At 33.6% G+C, this 22735-nt stretch overlaps 3 protein-coding genes across 7 annotated transcripts; 2 read left to right on the forward strand and 1 right to left on the reverse strand.

The window, feature by feature from the left end:
• Window positions 1-12719: 12719 nt before the first annotated feature.
• LOC149016679 (trimethyltridecatetraene synthase-like) lies at window positions 12720-14714 on the reverse strand. Its single transcript, XM_089155964.1, has 2 exons — window positions 13699-14714; window positions 12720-13579 (listed from the first exon to the last, which is right to left on the reverse strand). Exons 1-2 carry the CDS (start codon window positions 14620-14622, stop codon window positions 12950-12952), a joined length of 1554 nt encoding a protein of 517 aa, XP_089012090.1. The 5' UTR covers window positions 14623-14714; the 3' UTR covers window positions 12720-12949.
• A 2491-nt stretch (window positions 14715-17205) lies between these two features.
• Window positions 17206-19309, forward strand: LOC149016680 (DNA replication licensing factor MCM4-like). Of its 4 annotated transcripts, none has more exons than XR_016173505.1 (6): window positions 17206-17618; window positions 17706-17818; window positions 18626-18697; window positions 18788-18884; window positions 18962-19123; window positions 19237-19309. XR_016173505.1 is itself a non-coding variant. In XM_089155965.1 (4 exons), exons 1-4 carry the CDS (start codon window positions 18480-18482, stop codon window positions 19270-19272), a joined length of 513 nt encoding a protein of 170 aa, XP_089012091.1. In that variant the 5' UTR covers window positions 17825-18479; the 3' UTR covers window positions 19273-19309. The 4 variants fall into 4 exon arrangements, 1 of the variants encoding a protein (XP_089012091.1); XR_016173506.1 differs by having other exon boundaries at window positions 18633-18697; XR_016173504.1 differs by lacking the exon at window positions 18626-18697 and having other exon boundaries at window positions 17208-17618.
• Window positions 19310-19546: 237 nt separating this feature from the next.
• On the forward strand, window positions 19547-21704 carry LOC149016681 (V-type proton ATPase catalytic subunit A-like). Of its 2 annotated transcripts, XM_089156059.1 has the most exons (7): window positions 19547-19642; window positions 19723-19760; window positions 19906-20007; window positions 20332-20388; window positions 20519-20590; window positions 20688-20789; window positions 21055-21704. In XM_089156059.1, exons 3-7 carry the CDS (start codon window positions 19927-19929, stop codon window positions 21166-21168), a joined length of 426 nt encoding a protein of 141 aa, XP_089012185.1. In that variant the 5' UTR covers window positions 19547-19642; window positions 19723-19760; window positions 19906-19926; the 3' UTR covers window positions 21169-21704. The 2 variants fall into 2 exon arrangements, with proteins under 2 accessions (XP_089012185.1, XP_089012184.1); XM_089156058.1 differs by having other exon boundaries at window positions 19723-20007.
• The last annotated feature ends 1031 nt before the right edge of the window (window positions 21705-22735 follow it).

Genomic DNA, 22735 nt, shown 5'->3' on the forward strand with positions numbered 1-22735 from the left:
GGAATGTGAATCACCAAGATTGCATCCTAAGGTAGTTGAGATCTTCAATTGGAAGTACAATCTCTTTGGGGGTGAAGGAGATCCATAAATAAATATCATTTATAACACTCCCCCTTGGATGTCCATCAATAGATAATGTACTTCATTAAAACCTTACTAAGAAAAAAGCCCTGTGGGAAAAAATCTTAGTGAAGGAAAAAGAGTATACATATTTAGATAATACGTATTGGTAGTTGCCTCATTAAAAACCTTACCAGGAAAACCCAGTGGAACAAAACCTTGGTGAAGGGAAAAAGAGTGAAGTACGTATTTTACTCCCCCTGATGATAACATCATTGAGTATATTTGAATACACATATTCCAATATCATATACCAGCTTCTCAAACTTTGAAGTAAGCAATGCATTAATAAATAAATCTATCAAATTATCAATTGCACGAATTCAATGAACATTGATTTCACCATTTTGTTGAAGATCATGAGTGAAGAAGAATTTCGATGAAATGTGTTTCGTTCTATCTTCTTTAATGTATCATCCTTTCAATTGAGCTATGTATGGAACATAATCTTCATATAATATTATTGAAATCCCTTTTTCTAGTAGAAGACTACATGCTTCATGAATGTGTTGTATCATTGATATTAACCAAATATATTGTCGACTTACTTCATGAATCACTATTATCTCTGCATGATTTGAAAAAGTGACAGCTATAGTTTTTGAACACCATAAAATAGCTAACATTCACTTGTGAATAAATAGCCTGTTTGAAATATAGTTTTATGTAGATCAGATAAATATCCTGCATTTGCATAACAAGTAAGTTGATGTCCACATTTATAAAATAATATCATGTCAATAATTTTTCGAATATACTGAAATATATGTTTTTATAACATTTCAGTGTCTTCGTATTGGAGAGGAGATAAATCTTGCTAATACACTTATAGAAAATGCTACATCCGATTGTGTATTATTAGCAAGATACATTAATGCTCCAATTACACTTAGATATGGTACTTCAAGATCAATAAGTTCTTCATGTTTTCATAGGGTTGAAATAAATCTTTTATTTATGGTAAACGATCTTACAACCATTGGGGTACTCAATGGATATATTTTATCCATGTAAAATTGCTTCAAAACCTTCTCTATAGAAGTTAATTGATGAACGAATATTCTATTCGTCAAATGATCAATACTTTGTCTCTCCAAGATCTTTCATTTCAAATTCTTTCTTCGAATAGTATACTGCTTTTGGAAGCTCTTCAGGAGTTCCAATGATATATAAATCATCTTATACACTTATTAAAATTAGATCCATATCCTTTAATAAAGGCACAATAATAAATTAGATCATTTTTATATTTTTCATTTAGTAAATATCTACTAAGGAGATTATACCATATATGCCTTTATCATCTTTGAAGTCTTATTGAACAAATTTCCTAGGAATTTTTTATATGCTTCAGTCATTTTGAATCCTTCAAGGGTTTTCATATAAATTTCACACTCTAGTGAGCCATATAAATAAGCTGTAATAATATCCAATAGACGCAATGTCAAAATTTTCATATACTATCAGATTTATAAGATATTTGAAGGTGATTACATCTATCATAAAATAACATGTTTACATGTAATCAATGCCAGGTCTTTACAAAAATTCTTGTGCCATAATTCATGTTTTTTATATCATAATTTCATTCTTTTTCTCATTTCATTAAAACTCATGTCTATAAATAAATTTTTATGAAAGAAATTACATTTCGGCAATTACATCTCAATATTCAAACATTGCTTGGATCAAATAAGATGAAAGGATGAATGCTAAAACTCGTATCAAAGCACTAAAAAGCATAAAATGCAAGAAGAAACTGAGATCTATCAATATTAACATTGTAGAACTACTTCTGGGGGATCAAATAAGAGGATCTATTGACTTGAAAGAGAATTATAGTTATGCAATTCTATTTCAATATTCAAACATTCCCTAGATCAAATAAGATGAAAATTCACATGAAGTTTGAACGCTAAACTCGTATTAAGGCATTAAAAAGCTTAAAAAGCAAATAAAATGAGAACTATCATGAAGATAGTAGAGGATCTACCATGGTGGATTGAGTTTGTTATTTATCTTCTTCAACTACACCTTTGCTGGTCAAGCTAAGAGAAAAGAACAAAAAAATTACGATTATGGATAGTACCTAAAAGAAACAACTTACTGATTGTACTGCATCGAGAGGTCGGGGTGACATGCACAACTACTAAGAGTAAGGCCAATCTTCACATCTATAGGATCAACCCCAAATAGGAACAAAAGAAAAGGCTACCTTATTGACACTATAGAACTAATTTTGGAGGATCAAATAAGAGGATTTGTACCCCACAAGCTTTATATCTTCAGATATTGGACTACAGGTCCAAAAACTTTAATTTTTCAAGCGAATACAATACTGTTTGAATTGCGTCTTTACGTTGGATAATCATTTCTTCATTGACATTCATCAACAAATTTGTGTTCAATATCCTCGTTTTGTTGTATTATTTCAATAATAATATAATATGCAAAAAAAAAAAAAACTATATATTTTCAGTTCCATCTTTTTCCTGCAATGACATAACTAATTGAGATCTTTTCATTATTTTCAGGTACCTAAACCTCTTCTGGGGTTTTATAGAAAATTATGTCTTCAGGATCTTCATAATCATTTGTTTCCATATTATAACCATCTTGATCATTTGTTCATTTTCTTTTCTAGGATTTTATCCTTGGAACCGATTGATCTTCCACATTTTAACCGTGGTTTAATTTCATTTACATTGATAGATTGTCCTGCTGGAACATCAATCCTGATTGGAGCATTTGCAGCTGGAATATGAGATTTATTAACTCTTAGCAAGTCAGCAAATCTGGTAGTTGATTCATAATATTTTGTAAATACATTATCTTTTGAACTTCAAGTTCACATTGTTCAGTGCAAGGATCTAAATAAGATAATGATAATGCATTCTAATCAATCTCTTTTTCCAACTGTTTATTCTCTCCCCCTCATGTTGGAAAAACTAATTCATCAAAATAATAATCAGCAAGTCTTGCTTTAAATAAATCTCCTACTCTTACCAAGATATTGAATTATATAAGGAGATTCATATCCAACATATATTCCTAATTTTATTTGGGGACTTATTTTTGTGTGTTATGATTGATCAATTGGAACATAAGCCACACAACAAAAAATTCTAAGATGAGAAATATTTGACTTCTGATCATAAGTCAATTGTAATTAGGAGAATTTATGACAACTTGTTGGCTAGATACATATAAATAATGCTGCATATAAATCTCCATGTCGACATGAGACTTTGTTCTCATAAACAATGGTTTAGCTATCAATTAGACACATTTAATAAATGATTTTGTTAAATCATTTTGGATATAAACATAAGCAACAGGTTATCCAACTGGGATCTCAGTTGTTATACAATAATAATAAACCTAAGATGTGCTCTTAATATAATTATTTGAGCAAAATGATCCATAATCAGTTGGTAAATTCACCAGTATTATCAAGACAATCTTTATCTTATAATCTATAAATTGTGCTCTTAATATAATTATTTGAGCAAACAATCTCACAAATACCAAATTGCGAGTTAATATTGAACATACATGTGACCATTTTATAAATGCATCTACTAAAATCATATAGTATTTGAATGGTCCACATGATGGGTGAATTGGCATGTATATTTCACCCTATATACGTTTCAAAGACGTAGAATGTTCAATCTCAACTTTAGCTGGTGAATATCTAATAATAAATTTTTCTTGAGAATAAGAGGCATAAGAAAATTCATTTAATTGAAGAATCTTCTGCTTCTTCAATGGATGACAAATGAATTTTCAATTTTAAAATTTTTTTTAGCATCATACTTGATCCGGGATGGTCTAACCGCGATCATGCCAAATAATATAACTATCGGAATCAATGGTCTTTTGATTTACTCAAGTATGTGTTTCAACCATGCGAATATTCGTGTAGTACAAATTATATAGGAGAAAATATCTAACACTTTTGTAGAAATGTATAGATATTCATTTTTATCATTATTTGTAGTTTCAATCTGATAATCATTTTGACAAATAACTTCGAAACTTATTAAGTTTCTTTGAGATTTACTACAAAATAATGCATTATTTATTGCCAATTTGATCTCCCAAATAATAATATATTAGCTCTTCCGGAGCTCTCAATCAATGTTGTACTATCAATTATTGTATGAACATTAGTTTCCGCATCATCAAATAAGAGATTTTTTATTTCTCAGTATAATATGCGTCATACCATATTAAGAAATATTAATATTCTTCATCAAAATTAAATAAAATACATTAAAAGATATATAGAAATCAATTAAAAAAAATTAGAAAAGAAACATATTAAATTTAAGATAAACTAACATATGAGATGAGATTTGAGGGGAAAATAATTATAAAGTAACATAATATCAACTTTATTTTTATTTGAACTCCAATAACATAATCAAATCTTCAATTATTATCTTAAGTCTGTAACATCTAGATGTGCTGTATCTGTAAGTTCATCAAAATCATCCGTATTATGGGCAAAATTTTGCTTCAATATCATTGCTTTGAAAAGTCATATTCATCTCCACATTATCTTCATTCATTTAATTGAAGTTTGACAAAACTTAATACAATATTGTGGAGTATGACAGATGTGTTCCCAATAACATTTTATACAATATCGATGACATATATTATCTTTATTCATTGAAGAGTTATATTGAGAATTCTTATTATTTTTTTATTTTTTTCATCATAAGAAGGGTAATATTTCCGTCTTTTGCCTCTTCCACAATCATGACCGTAATTATGATTTTGCATTCTTTTAGGCATATCATAAATTACGACATTCACTTCAAGGAATGGAGCAGTACTAATAATATGAACTTCATGACTTTTCATTAATAGTCCATTATTTTACGCAATCACAAATAGGCAATGATATCATTTAAAAATTTTCTTAAAATTCCTTTTATAATATTGCTATTATAACAATAAATCTGAAGCTTGAAAATTTACTCGCATATTTTCATCAATATTTTCTCCACATAATTTCAATAGAGAATTAATTTCAAAAAAACTGCAGCACTGTATTTATTTATAGTTTCAAATCTTGCAATTTCATGTGCATCTGCAAAACTGTATTCATTTACAGTTTCAAATCTTACAACTTCATGTGCATTTGTAGAACTGTACTCATTTACAGTTTTCAAATCTTGCAACTTCAAGCGCATCTGTAGAATTGTATTCATTTACAGTTTTCAAATCTTGCAACTTCAAGCGCATCGTAGAAACTGTATTCATTTACAGTTTCAAATATTGCAACTTTAGGTACATTTAACAATACTTGTGGTGCAAAACTAACAACTACTATATACAATAAATAAAACCATTATGTTTAGATTGGTTAATAACAAACCACAATTGTTAAGGCAATCTAATATATTATTTGATCTTATATTCAATAAAATATATATCTTTTTTATCATGATGCACTTACATTTCATGATGGAGAAGGTAAACTCCATTGTTTACAAAACGCGCGAAGAGGTTGATCATTCTTTTCACTTTGGAATAGAAAACATAATGATACATAGTCTGCTGTCTTTCTTCTCAAAACGCAATACTTTGAGCAGAGTCGTTCACAATATCTTCGAGCGGAATTGTATTGATAACTTGTTATAAAATAAAGAGAAAATATAAAATACAAAGAAGAAAGACAAGATCAATTCATCACTTCTATTGAGTTAGTCATTACATATTATAATGGAACTAACATCTTCTCTGATATGGTAATATCAAAGTCTACAAAGAAATACAATATATGATTCTCACACACAATAAGATAATCTTGATATGGAATGATAGATTGCCATCCAAACTAGAAGGTACATAGAATGGAAATATTGATTGCCAACATTGTGTAATGAGATGGCTGTGATCTTCAATGATATGGGAATGTAAATCACCAATATTGCATCATGAGATAGTTGAGATCATCAATTGGAAGTACAATCTCTTTGGGGGTGAAGGACATCCATAAATAAAAATTATTTATAACAGGATTTTGATAATTTTAAATGTTACTTGTCACTCAGGTGTATGTTTCTTTTTGCTTAGGATAGATGATGATTTTTTAAATAAATAAAGTATTTTTGGCAACGGTTTTATTTCTACCGTCGCTAAAAATAAGTATGTATGCCTATGATTGTCTATGGAACTGTCGGACCATAGCCCAAAAACCTTTGCTATCGTCAAAAATTCAATTTATTTTGGCAACGATTGTAACCGTCGCCGAAAATATTTTCCCAAGTCGATGCCCCAAAATTGTCCCCTATTTTCCGCAATGCCAATATAGACGATAAACGTGGCAACGGTAGGTAAGCGTAACTCTTTTGTTATTTTTTATTTTTTTTATATAGTTTTGTTATTTTTGGCTACGCTTATAAACCATCACCAAAAACAAAAACAAAAAAAAAATTGTGTGTTAGTGATACATATTAATTTTATATTTTACAAACTCCAGCAAGTGATGGATTAAATGCGAGTGACTCTTGATCTTCTATCCACATGGGGAAGAAATTTTCCAATCAGATTTGAAGTCTACAATTATTAGAGCAATTACTATTTTTGGTTGCTTTGTCACATCCTCCATACAGTCTATGCATGCGAAAAGTTAGCCAGAGCAAAAATGTATATGCAAAGCCTAAAGGTGTTTCTAGAAATACTTATAATTTATGATTCAGAGGATAGAGTTGACTTGTGCAAATTATATATATAGATAATTACTATTGCCCCCTTACTATGGCTTAATTACTACTTTATAACTTGTATCTTTTAAAATTATTAATCCAACCTTTAACATTGTCTACAATTACAAATGCCCTCCACCATTAAGCTCAGTCAATTAACTAATTGTATGGCATCTTTATATTTTATTCAAAACCCCAAAGTAACCCTAAAATTATCTTAACTATCTGCTTGTCAACTTATAAAGTAACCTAATCTGACTATAAAAAAATTAAATTAATTTTAAATCTGTTTTCTTCTCTTAGAAAAAGGGTTCAATAAGGAAAGATGTGATTGAATAGAACTTAAAAAAGAAATTAGGTCGAATAGAACTCAAAGTTGGAAAATGAAGAGCACCTAATATATTTTCCATTGAATCGTTAACTGCACTCACATTGTCGGTTCCTTCTATCTATTTCATCTAAAAATGAATGGAATGGTATAACAAATTTATGACATATGAATAAAGCCCTACTACTACGAGCAACCATCAATAGGCATCCGGTGATTTTTGGCTCCTGGGAAAAGATTGTCCTTCGGAGTTGGACTACAGTGAGAAGAAAAGAAAAAAAGCCTAATCCTTGACGTGCAAGGTGTTTTGGCCTTGGTCCTGTTCTTGGCTTGAAGAGGCAAGCCCCTCTTAGTCTTTGTCTCATTTAGATCTTCCTTAATTAAATCTTTCCCCAAAAAAAAAAAAAAAACAAACATTTTTATTGATTCATTAAGAATAGGAAAACACTTTGCACACCTCTACTAACCCACCACTATAAAATAGAACTTTTTTTTTTTTCCCCCCGGTTGCCAACCCTGGTTCCAAGGCTTTGCCTTGACTAATCCGGTGTTCGACTCAGGTCGCACATCTAGCTGTGGTTGGTAAGTCTCCCAGCGGGGATTTTTTGCATCCACTTGCTTAAGCGGACCAAGCTGCTTACCACTTGGACCAACCCCGTTGTTATAAAATAGAACTTTTATTATACAATCTAACCAACAATAAAATGTTATCATTTTTGTTAAATCTAAGCAATAAGATATAATCGTTTCAATCTAACTCACTGGCACACTCATAAAAAAAAAAATAATAGGGTAAATATTAGTTACCTCCCCTTTTAGTTGTGGCACTTGGACCCTTCTTAGTTGGATAATATCACTTACCTCTCCTTTTACCTAGTAAAATTATCAAATACCTCCCTTCTATCAGCTTTTTCGGTTAAGTTCTAATATTACTGTTAAATATTTTTCTAAAATCCCAAATTACCCTAAATTAAAAAGATATTTTACTTTAAATTTCAAAATACCCTCAAGTAATATTATTATTAAAATTTCAAAATTCCCTTAATTACCTTAGTAGTTAAAACATTAAATTACCTATACCCCTATGTCTTTTAATTTAGATGCATTTCTTTCATTAGGAGAGAAAAATAAAAAGGAAAAAGAAACTTAAGAAACACAGATAAACTTTTGTTTGATTGATTTTTTTTTTTCTTTTCTTTCTTTCTCTTTAGTTCTGATGAAAAAAAAAACATATAGATAAAGAACATAGGAGCATTTTGTTAGGATTTTAACTATTAAAATAATTGAGAGTATTTTAGGTTTTAACAATAATATTAACTGAGGTAATTTAAGATTTTAAATACTAAAGTAATGGTAGGTAATTTAGAATTTAAATTAAATTATATTTTTCATTTAGGATAATTTGGGATTTCAAAAAAATATTTAACAGTAAAAATAAAATTTAATGAAAAAAGTTAATAGAAATGAGGTGTTTGATAATTTTACCAGCTAAGAGGGGAGTCAAGTGATATTATCTAACTAAGAAGAGATTCAAGTGTCATTTGCAAAACTTCAGGAGCTAGACCAGAAGTCTCCGACCCAAATACCAATTTGTATATGGGAATTCAGAATGTATGGTAGTGCTTCTCTTCGTAAATCCTAGCAATCCCTTGTCCCAGCAGCCTGTTGCTTGACGCTGCGCATGTTTTAGCAATGCATGCTTGCAGTGTTCCTAGGAATCTGAGGGGAAACTATTACCACTTGAAGAATTCTATCCTGCGATACTTGCGAAGTGCCTCTTCAGAGCTAGCTCTCAGCTGGTAGAGAGCTCACGCTGTTGCTTAATGAATAAAGATGACAGTTCCGTCGTGGAGAAGAGGAGAGCGGGATGCAAGGCTTTTTTCTTGATTTGCTACAAATAATTAGGGATGGATGAAAGAAGAAGCTATGGAGCTAGAGTATGCGTTTGGTAACGTTTTCGTTCTAAGAGACCAGTTCTTATGCAAAATTATTTTTTAATATTTATATGCTAAAGTGCAGATCTTTTCTTGAAAATGGGTGATTGATAAATCTGTTTTGAAAATATTTCTAGAATACTATTATAATAAGTTGGTGTATGATAAACTTGTTCTAAGGTTTCAATCTAGGCCAATTTTATCACTTTTGATTTTGTTCTTTGGTAAAAACATCTTTTTGATGTTGTGCAAAAGGCATTGTTTAGAACACTTTTCTGACCGGTCCATTCTTAAAGAATAGAAGAACGAACCGCTTTAACAAAGCCTCTAACCCGTTCTTCCGTTCCCAAAGAACAGAAGAATGACAAAAACGTTTTTTAAGAACGTTATCAAATGCGCCTATAGTCGCCAAATGAAATTTAGGGTTTTCAAACTACTTGCAGTCCATTCTCTGCTTCTTCTTTTTTTTTCTTTTCTTTTCTTTTTGTTTTTCCACTGTAGCAGTGTCGCACATACATGAGTCTCCTGACTAAGTCTCCCAACTCCCTTTTTTTGTAGTAGTGTTGCATAGAAGATCTTGATAAACAATCATAGTTGCGGTGTATTTCTTGGCGTCTCCTCTTTTGAAAATAAGATGGTGAGGAAAGAACTCTGAAGGCACAACTGAACAAGAGTGTATTTGACTTTAATTATCATAAAAATATATCTTAAAAATAATATAAACTAACAAGAGAAATACAACTTACAAAGGATATCTTAGTGAACTCCAAAGTCTCACTTGGTATATCTTTTTGTAATATCATCCATAAATAAACTGCTGAAGAATCACCATAAGCTGTTGGTGTCAGCTATACTGGCCAATAATTCCTATTACTATCTCTGTCTTCTCCACCCTCCTATCCAACATATTATAATCTGCCCAAGCAGCAGTTTTGTTCACTCTCCTATCCTCTTCTGTTTTTTCTTTACCACAGTAAATTCACCACACTGTTTGCTTAAAGAACTATCTCCCTTATGCTATAACATGCATCAAAGAAACCATTACAAACGAAAAAAAACTTGAAGACAATTTAAATAATATGTTAAAGGTTAAGCAAATATTGTAGAAAGACTCAACAGTATTTGTAATTGCAACATAAACGGAATGACAAAGCTAAAGGAGAAGAGGGTTTCATTTAACTTATTTCATAATCAATTGGTGATTCTGTAATTTCGAAAGTAATTATTTTTTAAATTATGTGAACATTAGTATTGCATTGAGCGCATATGGTTAACCATTAAAATGATGATTCACATGTTACATACATGAAGTAAGAAACGTGTCTATAATGATCATACAAATTGAATGTGTTTACAGAAACTGAATGCATTTTGTAATTAGGCACATCATATTCATGAAGGACTATTACTTATAATTATTAAATATAAATTTCTTGACTTCATCTCTATATTGTGAAGACAAACAAAAATTTGGATCTTTCGACTTTCCAATCCATTGCCTAGGCATAGTTTCTCCACACTTTATAAATTTGTTGAAAAAGACTGAAAATATAAGAAAACCTGTTGAAAGAAAATCAAGAAATTAGATAGGTATAGTTTAGTAGTGGTCCAGAAAAACACCAATAACCAACAGTTCATTGGAAACAACCCTAACCCAACAAACAGCCCAGCCTAAAGCCCCCAAGCTGCAATAGCACAAACAAAAAATAATCATCTAAAGAAGAAAAGTATGTAGATATAATACAAGCTAATAAAGAATATTTTAAATCGAGAACAAAACAACATAATATTATATGTTTTGCTACCGTACAAAAATGTACCTAGTTAATTAAGCTATCGATTTTGTTATTCTAATCTACAAAAATGAATTTTTTTTTTTTTTTTTTTTTTTTGTAGTGAGTGTAAAGTAAATTAAGATCTATTTGATTATGAGTAACAGATCAGTCTGTATCTGCTCCAGCACAAGCAACTATCACCAATACCGTAATCACCTGAGAGAGAGAGCAATCGAAGTTTATAATACAAAATTTAATTATGTACCTATTAAGAAGAAAAGAAATTTGCAATCCGCTTAAGCCACCATACCAAATCAAGCAAAAACAAGATAAAATAAGTCAATCGATGACGATGGAAGAGAACAATGTCCAAGGAAACCAGAGAAATGATCAGATTTCTCTAAACCCTAAACCCTAAAAATAAATAAATAAATAATCAGAAAAACCCATCTGATCAGCTACTTCTGGGGCTGGAGTCCTTTTTCTTGAAAAAAAACGAAATAGATATTAGGCAATTGTATAAAGCTCCAACTTTATGATTTGATTTGGTAAATTACTCTTCAACATTAGTACATCTAACCACATGGAACAGTAGGAAGATGTCATCAGTTTTCTCTCTTTTTCAGGAGGGAATAACCAGCCGTTCATTTGGACTGTTTTAGTATGTGGAAAAAGGGACTCAACCACAATGCTTTACATCTTTTCTTTACGAGGAAAGATGAAGTAACTTGCCATGTTTTTAGGTACCAGTATTGAATATCCTGTAGTGATTTGTACCAATCGATACTGATCACCATATATTTTCTTTCTTCACAATCGTAGACTGATCACAAACTAAGAACAGTGGTTTATGAACACAAACAGTAAAAACAGAGATAGATCTAAAATCAAATCAGTACAGGCAAGCAATGGTGGTCATGAATCAATTGGATTGTAAGGTGGTCAAAACTTTTTTCAAAGTCTATGGTGCATCAACCAAAATAAGAGAAAAAAAATCCAGAGCTCCTAGTTTCAGTGACTGAAGCTCCAAACATTAACTAGAAAATAAATGGAGGGGAAAGATGAAGATGGAAGGGAAAAATGAAGAAAAACTGCTAACTATAACCACCACAAACTTCCGAACCGAGCAGAGAAAGATAAATACCGAGAGACAAAGAGAGCTGGCGATACCACGAACTAGAGAAGAGAGCGATAGCGCAGAGAGAGAAAGCGTGAGGAGGGAGCAGAGAGCGAGCGTGAGCAAGAGGAAATCGAAGCAAGAGAATGAAAACAAGAGCGTGCGCGGTTTAGGAATTTGGGCAATTTCTTAAGACTTTTCGGCAACGGTTCACAAAACGGTCACCTGAAAATAAAGATTTCCAGTAGGCATTTTCGGCGACGCTCAATACTGAATCGTCGCATTTTAGGCATTTTCGGCGACGGTCTATAACAAACCGTCGCCAAAAATAAATATCTCCAGGCATTTTTTGGCATTTCTGGCGACGGTTGATACCAAACCGTCACATTTTAGGCATTTTCGGCAATGTGGCCTTATCCTAGTATTTGGCAACGGTTTTATAAACCATTGGAGAAAATACATATTTGACAACGGTTTTACTGTAAACCGTCGGGGAAAATATAATTTTGGCGACGCTAAAATGGGATTTCTTGTAGTGGATTCACCCTACATAGTGCCGTAAACCCCAGAAGGTCTTAGGTTTGAACCTCCATCCCTCTAACCTTCTTTCCATTCACACTTCCCCCACCCTCCCATTCCCAGCCCTTGTGACTAGATTGATGATGAACCCTAAAAAAATTACTGACATAATACACAAATTTGTAACATAAATAACTTGCTAATTTGCACCACAATCTAACAAGAGCCAACCATAGATTGCCACGTTATATATATACATCAATTATTTCATGAAGGCATTCAAGATGTTGAAGTTTAGAAGACTAACTACCTTATTGTAATATATTCTAGATAGTGCGTTTGACAATTATATTAGGGTTTTTTTTCTTTTTTTTTTTTTTTTTTTTTGGAAGTTTACATAGCCAGGAGTATACTCTAACCGAAATCACGCATCAACTACCATAAAGGTGAGATGGAAGTCGAGGTTCAGCTATAGTAACAAGAGGTATCTTTTTAGGTGCAGAAAGACCATAAACTTCATTCATATCCAAGTCCTGGGGTTGCGTATCACCGGGCAATTTCCATAGAAACCCATGTAAGATGTTTGCCAAGTATGATTGGATCATCTTTAGCCCAAGCACATAGCCAGGGCACATCCTCCTCCCTGATCCAAAGGGCAAGAGCTCAAAATCGTGTCCCTTCACATCGATTGCTTTTCCAATGAATCTCTCAGGACGGAATTCCTCTGGAGCATCCCACAGAGTTGGGTCCTTCCCTATAGTCCATTGGCTAACATGTACTCTGGTTCCTGCTCTGATGGTATAACCTGCAACTTCACAATCTTCTTGAGCTTGGTGAGGTGTTAGCAATGGTGACACTGGATGCATTCTCATTGTCTCTTTCAGTATAGCATCAATGTACGGTAGATGTGGGATATCTTTTTGTTCAACCCATCTTTCTCTCCCAACCACCCTATCCAACTCTTCTGTTGCTCTTTTGAGGCTCTCTGGGTTTTTCAAGAGCAGAGAAAGAGCCCACTCCACTGAGACTATAGAACTCTCAGTGCTACCTGATAGTAGTTCCTGAAAGATTAAATCAAAGAACAAACCATACATGTAATTGTCTATATATAACTCTCTGTACGTAAGTTCATCATTAGGAGCACAGGGCAAGAAAAGAAAAGAATTTCCCTTAGACTTACCAGGGTTATGCCTTTAAGAGATGTCCTATCGAGCTTAACTTCCAAATTAGGATCATCTGCCAACCGCAGCAGCACATCAACCATATCGTTCTCTTCCAAAATCTCCACACCTCCTCTTCGCCTCATCTCGTGCTCAGTGATCACCTTCTCTAGAAACCCATCAAATTTCTTCCCCAAATTCTTCATCTGCTTCACATACCCTTTCAAATCCAAGAATCCCAACAGAGGAAGCCAATCCCCAATATCTAACACACCATTTAAGAAGAACAATTCCTCAAACATCTTTTTGAACTCCTCTAACGCTTCAGCAGGCTCATCCGAAAACTTTATTCCCATCACAATCCGACTTACAAAGCTGAGATTAGCATTCCACAGATGGGTTTTCAGTCTGATTTCTTTCCCTGATAAATCATAAATTCTCTTCAAGAGCAAACCCATCTCTTCCATACGGCTATTCTCGTAGAGATCAAGACGTTTGGGGGTGAAGAACTCAGCAAGGTATAATTTACGGAGGAAACGCCAGTAGGGGCCATAAGGGGACCAGGTCATGGCAGAGTAGTTGAAGAAGGTATACTTGCCTGCGGCATTTCTGGGTCTAGAAGCAAAGCTGTGATCATGGTTTTTAAGGAGTTCTTTGGCCATGGCAACAGAGCACGCCACAACGACAGGGACTGAACCATAGTAGACTTGGATTAAAGGGCCGTATCGTTCGGAGAGAGAGTGGATGGAGCGGTGTGGAAGAGAACCTATGAGATTGAGGTTTCCGATGATTGGCCATGGTTTTGGGCCTGGTGGTGGTGGGTTTGGTTGCCTGCGACGGAGATGGGTTGGGAAGCAGGAGAAGAAGATAAAGACGAAGGTTATTGCTGCGATCAGTAGCAGTGCTGTGGTATTCACAGCCCATGAAAGATCATCAATCTCCATGACTATGATCAGCTGAGTGAAGCCTGTGTTTCAGTACCTCAGTGATCCAAACTGCGTTTAGTGGTCACAACTCACAAGCAAACTTTATCATGTTTGAGACCCATCCACGGTAGTGACTGTCTTATTCAATGATAATACGAGTTGCCATCTTGTCATTTACAGAAATTTAGATTTTTTTATATTTTATTATTATTATATATTTTTTTTTTTCTGAAAGGAGGGAGCACAAAGAAGCCCGTAAGAGCCAACAAGAGGCACTAAACAATTACTAATAGCCAAAAATCCAAGTTAAAAAGGCAAGGTCACTTTCTCTGAGTTCCCTTCTTTTGAAAATTTTACGTGTACACCCTTGAGTTGATCAAAAAATTACTCAGCCCCCTTGTGGATGGAAAAATTTCAAGGGATTAAAATAAAAAGCAAAAAATAGTTTGAAAGGTGTTAGTTAGACTCCAATATGGCTAGGCTGAGTTGGGGTTTTGTAATCCTAAACCCAACTTGACATATTTTATCTAAGCTCATTTCTATCCTGACCCTAATTCAGGACCAATGATTATTATCGTTGACCCTAAACCCTACAGGGCCAAGCCAAGCTCATTCCTGCTCTGATTGGCTTTTGCCTTGATGGCCTTGTCTGTAGCCCTGATTGACCTTATTCCTGTCTCTAGCCTTGGCCATGATTGATCTTATACTTAGTCCTAATCCTGATTGGTTTATCCTTGTTCCTGTTCTTAATTCATTGAAATCAAACATCAAGGACAAAATTAATAACAGGATCAAGGCTAAGGTCAAAACAAAAAATCAAAGACAGATCAGGACAAACCCAACAGAGCAAAATGTAACCTCAAGCCCACCATTGGCCCTAACCAATCCTTAGGGCCAAAATCTTGAGTTCAAGCCCTATTCAGACTTAGGGCGGGTCAGGGCCAAACTTGCACCCTAGTGTTAGCATCTTAGATGAAATAACAATTATATATATATATATATATATATATATATATATATATATATATATATATATATATATATATATATATATATATATATATATATATATATATCATACTACTATTATAAAAGCACGTCTTGAGTGAGGATGGCTACATTTCACTTCCCAAAACACCCCTATTTTCTAAAACTACTAAACATTTAAGTCATAAAAATAATTTCCAAAAATGTAATTTGTCAAATAACTAAAAATCAAATTTGCCAAATAACTAATCGTGTGCCGACAATTTTCAAACAGTTAATTAAATCGTGTGCCAAACTCATGGCTACAATTTTACTTCCCAAAATAGCCTTCTTCCCTAACTACATTGATATAATTAATTACGTCTAAAATTGTAAATTCATATTTTATACTTTCAATAATATTATATTAATTATAGTTTTACCTGAATCATTAACAACAACAAGCCTAAGGAATAGGAAGAGTCTCTCCTAAAAACTATGAAATATTAATTGAAGAAGAAGAAATTAATCAATCATACTACTATTATAAAAGCACGTACTGAGTGAGGATGGCTACATTTCACTTCCCAAAACACCCCTATTTTCTAAAACTACTAATCATACTATCATACTACTATTATAAAAGCACGTACTGAGTGAGGATGGTTACATTTCACTTCCCAAAACACCCCTATTTTCTAAAACTACTAAACATTTAAGTCATAAAAAAAATTTCCAAAAATGTAATTTGTCAAATAACTAAAAATCAAATTTGCCAAATAACTAATCGTGTGCCGACAATTTTCAAACAGTTAATTAAATCGTGTGCCAAACTCATGGCTACAATTTTACTTCCCAAAATAGCCTTCTTCCCTAACTACATTGATATAATTAATTACGTCTAAAATTGTAAATTCATATTTTATACTTTCAATAATATTATATTAATTATAGTTTTACCTGAATCATTAACAACAACAAGCCTAAGGAATAGGAAGAGTCTCTCCTAAAAACTATGAAATATTAATTGAAGAAGAAGAAATTAATCAAAATCAAGCATCTAAATGTTATAATACAGCTCATTTAAAAAAATAATAATAATTAGCAACAACTAGCATAAGGAATAGGAAGAGTTTCTCCTAAAAACTAGGAAATATTAATTGAAGAAGAAGAAACTAATCAAAATCAACCAAGCATCGTTTGAATACCGCTTAATAAATGTAATAATGATAAAACATTAACAATTTATTATTTATTAAATATTCAAAAATCAAATTTGCCAAATAACTAATCGTGTGCTGACAATTTTCAAACAGTTAATTAAATCGTGTGCTAAATATTTAAAAATCAAATTTGCCAAATAACTAATCGTGTGCCGACAATTTTCAAACAGTTAATTAAACCGTGTGCTAAATATTCAAAAATCAAATTTGCCAAATAACTAATCGTGCCGACAATTTTCAAACAGTTAATTAAATCGTGTGCCAAAACACCCTTACATTCTAAAACTACTAAATCTAATTCATCAAAAATTACCTTCTAAAATTACTAAATCTTTAAGTCATAAAAAATGAATATCTAAAAATGTAATTTTTCAAATAACTTTCTGCATTACATGAATTAAGTTAATAAAGTAACAATTAATAAAATTACCTAAATCGTGTGCTGACCCAAATCGTGGTGCTAACTGCTAAGCCGATCACAAAACTTCCCAATCGTCTTCCATCTGTAGGACAAACAGTTAACTCAATCGTGCTGACAAAACCTCAATCGTGTTGCTAACGGCTAAGTCGATCACAAACCAGAAATCTTCTTCACAATCGTCTTCCAGCTAAGTCGATCACAAACCAGAAATCTTCGGAGGGTGGAGAAGGTGACGATGCGGAAGTAGCCCTCCAATGTTGCAGCGAAGCAGAAGTAAGCAACAAACGAAATTATGGCGTACGCACCACCGAAGCCTGGGAAAATTGGTTTGGAGGAACCTCAGGAGCAGGTTCACCGTATCAGGATTACTCTTTCTTCTAAGAACGTCAAAAATCTCGAGAAAGGTTGCTCTTTGCTTGGTTCTCACTCCTAGGGCTATATTCTGACTACAGATTTTACTTTAAATGGTAATACCTTTCTGGGTTTTTCAGTGTGCGCGGATCTTGTCCGTGGAACCAAGGATAAGCGGCTGAAAGTTAGGGTCCACTGAGGATGCCCACCAAAGTTCTCCACATCACTACCCGTAAATCCCCCTGTGGTGAAGGTAATCCTATAATTGTACACGACTTCCTGAATTCTCTCATTGACGTTCATATCAATTTCTTCACTTTTGTGGTAATCTGCTGATTAGTCTTCGAAGTTGATATCTTGATGTTTTAGAAAGGTTTTACATTTACTGTAAGTTGATATCTTCGACGTTCATTTTTTCAACTATTGTATCAACATAAGCATCAGAAAATTTCTGCATCGAGAAATTCCCCTTCGAATTTATCAATGGTGATGTTGCAAAAGAGAGCATTTGTATTTGTGGCTTACGGTTCGCATGAGTTGTGGAGAGTGAATTGCATATGATAATTGTTTTCTTTTCTCCCCGTATTTGATTTACTTCATAGTTGGACGTGGTTAAGAAAAGTTTTTGTTGCTAAATTGGTTTAAAAAAGTCTTCAAATTGGGACTCATGGTCACTGGGTGTTATGGACCTATGGAAATAACATAATCCATGACTTGTTCTCTGCCTCTGTACGCCTTCTTTTACATTTCCTCTTGCTTTCTCATTCTGAATTTCAGTTTCTTGCTTGCTCATCGTTTTGCATTTGTTTCTATTGTTCTTAACTCTCTCAATATATTTGTGATGTGCTAATCAGTTCTATTCCTTGCATTTGAATTATAATCTCTTCCTTGCGCAGCTTCTTGTATTTCATTCAATGTTCCTATCTATCTCAATATTTAATGGGCTACCCAAGTACTGCTTTTCCATTGAATTTCAACCTTGGGGAGTGCCATTTCATTTTAAATGCTTTGATTGTTTCTTAGATTTTTGGTCCTTTAGGGTTTTCATGTTTTATTGTAGTGTACAGGTAATTTCTAACCCTCGATTGTCTGTTATTGACAATATACACCTTCCACCTACCTTATTATCAAGGTGAGAAGCCACAAGAAGTTTGTTCTTTTGGGCTCTTCCCACCTCCATTTCTAAGTAGCACGTTCGTCTGACCAGATTTTTTGCGTGTAGGGTCGATCTGATTTATTTGATTCTTGACAAGGCCGATGAACAAACTGATAGGCGTCTTCCAAAGCATATTGTTGCTTTGCACTTTGAAAATCCTGAGGTATGATGATTGCCAATACTGCCTTTGCCTGTTAGAGATCTAATGGCATGTTGAAAAGACCTCGATTCTGCATGCAGAGCACCATGCAGGATGTCTTAGACCTTCCTACATTAATTGCTTACGTGAGCTATGCCAGAATGCACATTCATCCACAATTATCTGATGAAGCTGCAGAGGAATTAACAAGAGGGTACGTTGAGATGACGAAAAGAGGCAACTTTCCAGGTAGCAGCAAGAAGGTACGAAATTTGACCATGTCTTTTTTGTTTTAACCTTTCTTCTTGATCAGAATTTGCAATGCTTTCTTACATCCTCCAATGAGCATGTTTCCCATGTTTTCACTCCTCAACAGGTGATAACTGCAACTGCTAGCAGCTTGAGAATCTAATACGACTTAGTGAGGCTTTGGCTTGGATTCGTTTTTTCAGAATTGGTTAGTGAAGCTCTTTGTTTCAAAATTTCAGGATTTTTGTGTTAACAGAATGAGATTTGGGGAATATCTTTGATGGTATTTAGGTTTGCTTCTAACTGCTATTGTAGATTCCCCTGATTTTTTTCCTTTCTCCTTTTCCTTCTATATACACTTATTTTTATGCACAAACGTTGGTCAAAGAGCTGTTTTTTGCCAGGAGCTCAAGTAATCTCTTGACATGAGCTAATGTTATTGCAGACCTTTGAAAACTATTGCTAAAAGATCTGGTGATGTCTATATACGTCGTGGGGTCTCTGTCCCACCTCTGGATAACCGAAGAAAATAGGTAATCATTTAACATATCATAATTGCATTTTTACCGGATGTGCTGGATACTTGATTAGTTCATGTTTTCTACTGATGCAGGTGAAGGAGACCTTCTAACTGGTGCAGATTTATATGCTGTACGTTTGATGGCATCAATAATACTCTTGGATATATTTGCGACCATGGGTCGAGGGGCGGGAGATAACGATGGTGTTAATACACTGCTCAGATGTTTCAGTTTGTGCAGCATATAAATCCCAAAATTTTATTGTTGTGTTGCAGAGTGTCTTTGAGAATAGTTTGATGCAACATCATGTTGCTCTTCCTCCTGATGCTATGGGAAAGGTCACTTACGTTGCATCTTCTGTTCAATACTCACTAAAGGTTTGGCATCCAGGTTCTTTAGTAATAAGATCTGTTGATGCATTGATGGTCAAGTTATTCATTATTCTTTTCTTCTCCCCATTCTGAAAGATTGATTATATTGTGGCTTGCTGGTAGTGTTCAACCTAGATGTTAAGGCTGTGGGATGCACCACAAATTCCTCAGAGTGAGACAAAGTTGCTTTGGGGATTTTTTAATTTTGTTAGTCTATAGTCTGACGTTTGCTTTTGTGTTCTGTGTGTTCACTATGTTAATTCTGTGTGTTCACCATGTCATTATTTAGTTTCATCACCTTAAATGTGTCACCTGCCATATGTTTTGCAGGACATGGTGTTGGAGCTTGAGTTTCAAGGTGTTAAAAAGCAATTTACCATGCTTCAGGTGATTAAAATTATTTTCTTTGGCTATTCTATCAATTTAGAACATAATATTTGATTTCTCATTTCTTTGTTGGGTATAAATCAGAATTCATACAATGATTTCTTACATTTGTTTTGCTCTACTGCTGCAGAGTTGGCCTGTCCATACACCCCACCCTGTTTCATCAAAACTTGCTGCTGATACACCTCTCTTAACTGGACTGGTAATAAACAAAATAGAATACATTGCCAGATTTTTTTACTTCATTGCGTCAATTTAAGTTGGATATCTTCATTCTTTCTTTTGAATATTTTCTACAGTGTGTTCTTGATGCCCTTTTCCCTTCTGTTCTTGGGGGGACTTGTGCCATTCCTGGAGCATTTGGTTGTGGTAAAACCGTCATCAGTCAAGCTCTTTCTAAGGTGCGGTTTCTTGTTTATTTGGTGTGTGATGCCTACCGGACTCTCCTTTTATTTTCCAGGGATGATAAAGGATTGATTAATGGAGTTCTTATGTATAAGGTTTTGTTCATGTGCAGTTCTCTAATTCTAACACTGGGGTTTATGTTGGTTGTGGAGAGAGAGGAAATGAAATGGCCTAAATATGTAGCTCTTTTATTCTTTCCCTTGTTTATCAATCCTTTAGTAGCATCTGAAATTTGAATGTTCTGTCTCTTAAAATTTTCAGGTTCTTATGGATTTTCCTCAATTGACTATGACATTACCTGATGGCCGGGGAGAATCTGTCATGAAGCGGACAACACTTGTAGCTAACACTTCCAACATGCCTGTGGCTGCTTGAGAAGCCTCCATTTATACGGGTGAATGTTTATGTTTTTGCTTGCTGAGTTGGTGTACCGTTTATTGCTTCAAAGTATGCCTCTTGATTTCCATCATATACAAAAACCTTTGGGCCATTTTAGTTCTAAAGTTTTTGACTTACTTTTTAAGGTGCTTCTTGTTTTGAAGTTGGTGAATGGTTTTGTTCTGGTACTCTTGATCTAAGAGTGAGGTTAGAATTATATGCTGAAAGAAGACTTCTTTTAGATGTATATTAATATGCATCATTTTGCATGTGAAGCGTACTTTTGTGCTCAACAGTTATTTGGTTCTGAGAAAGGTTTAGACAGTGAGCTGACTTTCAGAAATCCAATGGCCTAGGCTATCTGAAAATTGAATCGTCTTGAGGCCACTTTGCCAGGGAAAACCGCTTCTTTAATTGTCAAGAACGACCAGATATGCAAGATCATGTTACACCTGAGAAAATGAGGGAGCATAAAACATTTAGGAACTTTTTGTTGATAGTTGGCATTTGTAGTTTTTTCAATGCGTGTCTGTGTGTGGTTTTTTTATTTTTTTATTTTAAATAATATGAATAACTGTTAAGTTTGGAGATTTGTGTTTCAAAAGGCTTATACGCTGAGTAATCTAGAGGTTTGCCGTATGATATGCTCTTTTGGTATCGGCAATACGATATGCTTTAGATGAAAAGCTCATGTGGTTAGGGTAGAATCGAATGAAAGTATATCAGATTGACCTCAGTTTAACAATTCAAATGAAGCTTTTTCGTCATCTTTATCATAGGATTTCAAACTAGCCCGATAAGATCAGATCAATCCGGTTGGGTCTGCTTCTGATCCTGCCGTATCATACAGAAACTGATTCCCTACTGTAAACATTAATTAGTACGAATTTGAGTCGGTCTCATCAGAGTTGGAGTCAATTGGTTAGACGACGACAACTTCACTTATTAGAATAGTATTAGCAGCTATCCCAGAATGGAATAAAAAGAACAGGTACTGCCACGTTCAACAGATTATTGAAATGACACAACATTTAATTCCCATATTTAGATATCTTCTAACACTTTATGTCAGTATCTCAATCTTTTTTTTCTAATAATTTATATTTGTTTAAAAATAAAAGCATAAATAGAACTAAAAAATTATTTAAGTCAGATTATGTATCATTAAAAATCTATAGTGCTTCAATCTAATTACATTAAGAGCAAAACATCCACGTGCATTGCACGTGCGTTTTTACTAGTATATATATATATATATATATATATATATATATATATGTGTGTGTGTGTGTGTGTGTGTAGAAAATGCTGATGTGGACTTGAACTCGAGCTGAAATGTGGGCCATGGGTTGCTTCGTTTAAGGCTGAACCCCTAAACCAAATTGAAATGCAAAGCTGGCCTGCGTCAGTTATGAAGAGGAAGAGGCTTCATATTATTCGACCTAACTGAAATGACTATTAATTGATTTAAATGGTTCGTTTCAGTATTAATTTTCATTCAAAACAAAAATCCTTAATGGCAAATCGCCTGATAAGTCTTAATTCATGATTAAAGCTACATTAA

This window comes from Hakea prostrata, chromosome 5 (assembly GCF_041222555.1).
Source record: "Hakea prostrata isolate BN-2017 chromosome 5, UWA_Hpros_2, whole genome shotgun sequence".
Lineage (NCBI taxonomy): Eukaryota > Viridiplantae > Streptophyta > Magnoliopsida > Proteales > Proteaceae > Hakea > Hakea prostrata.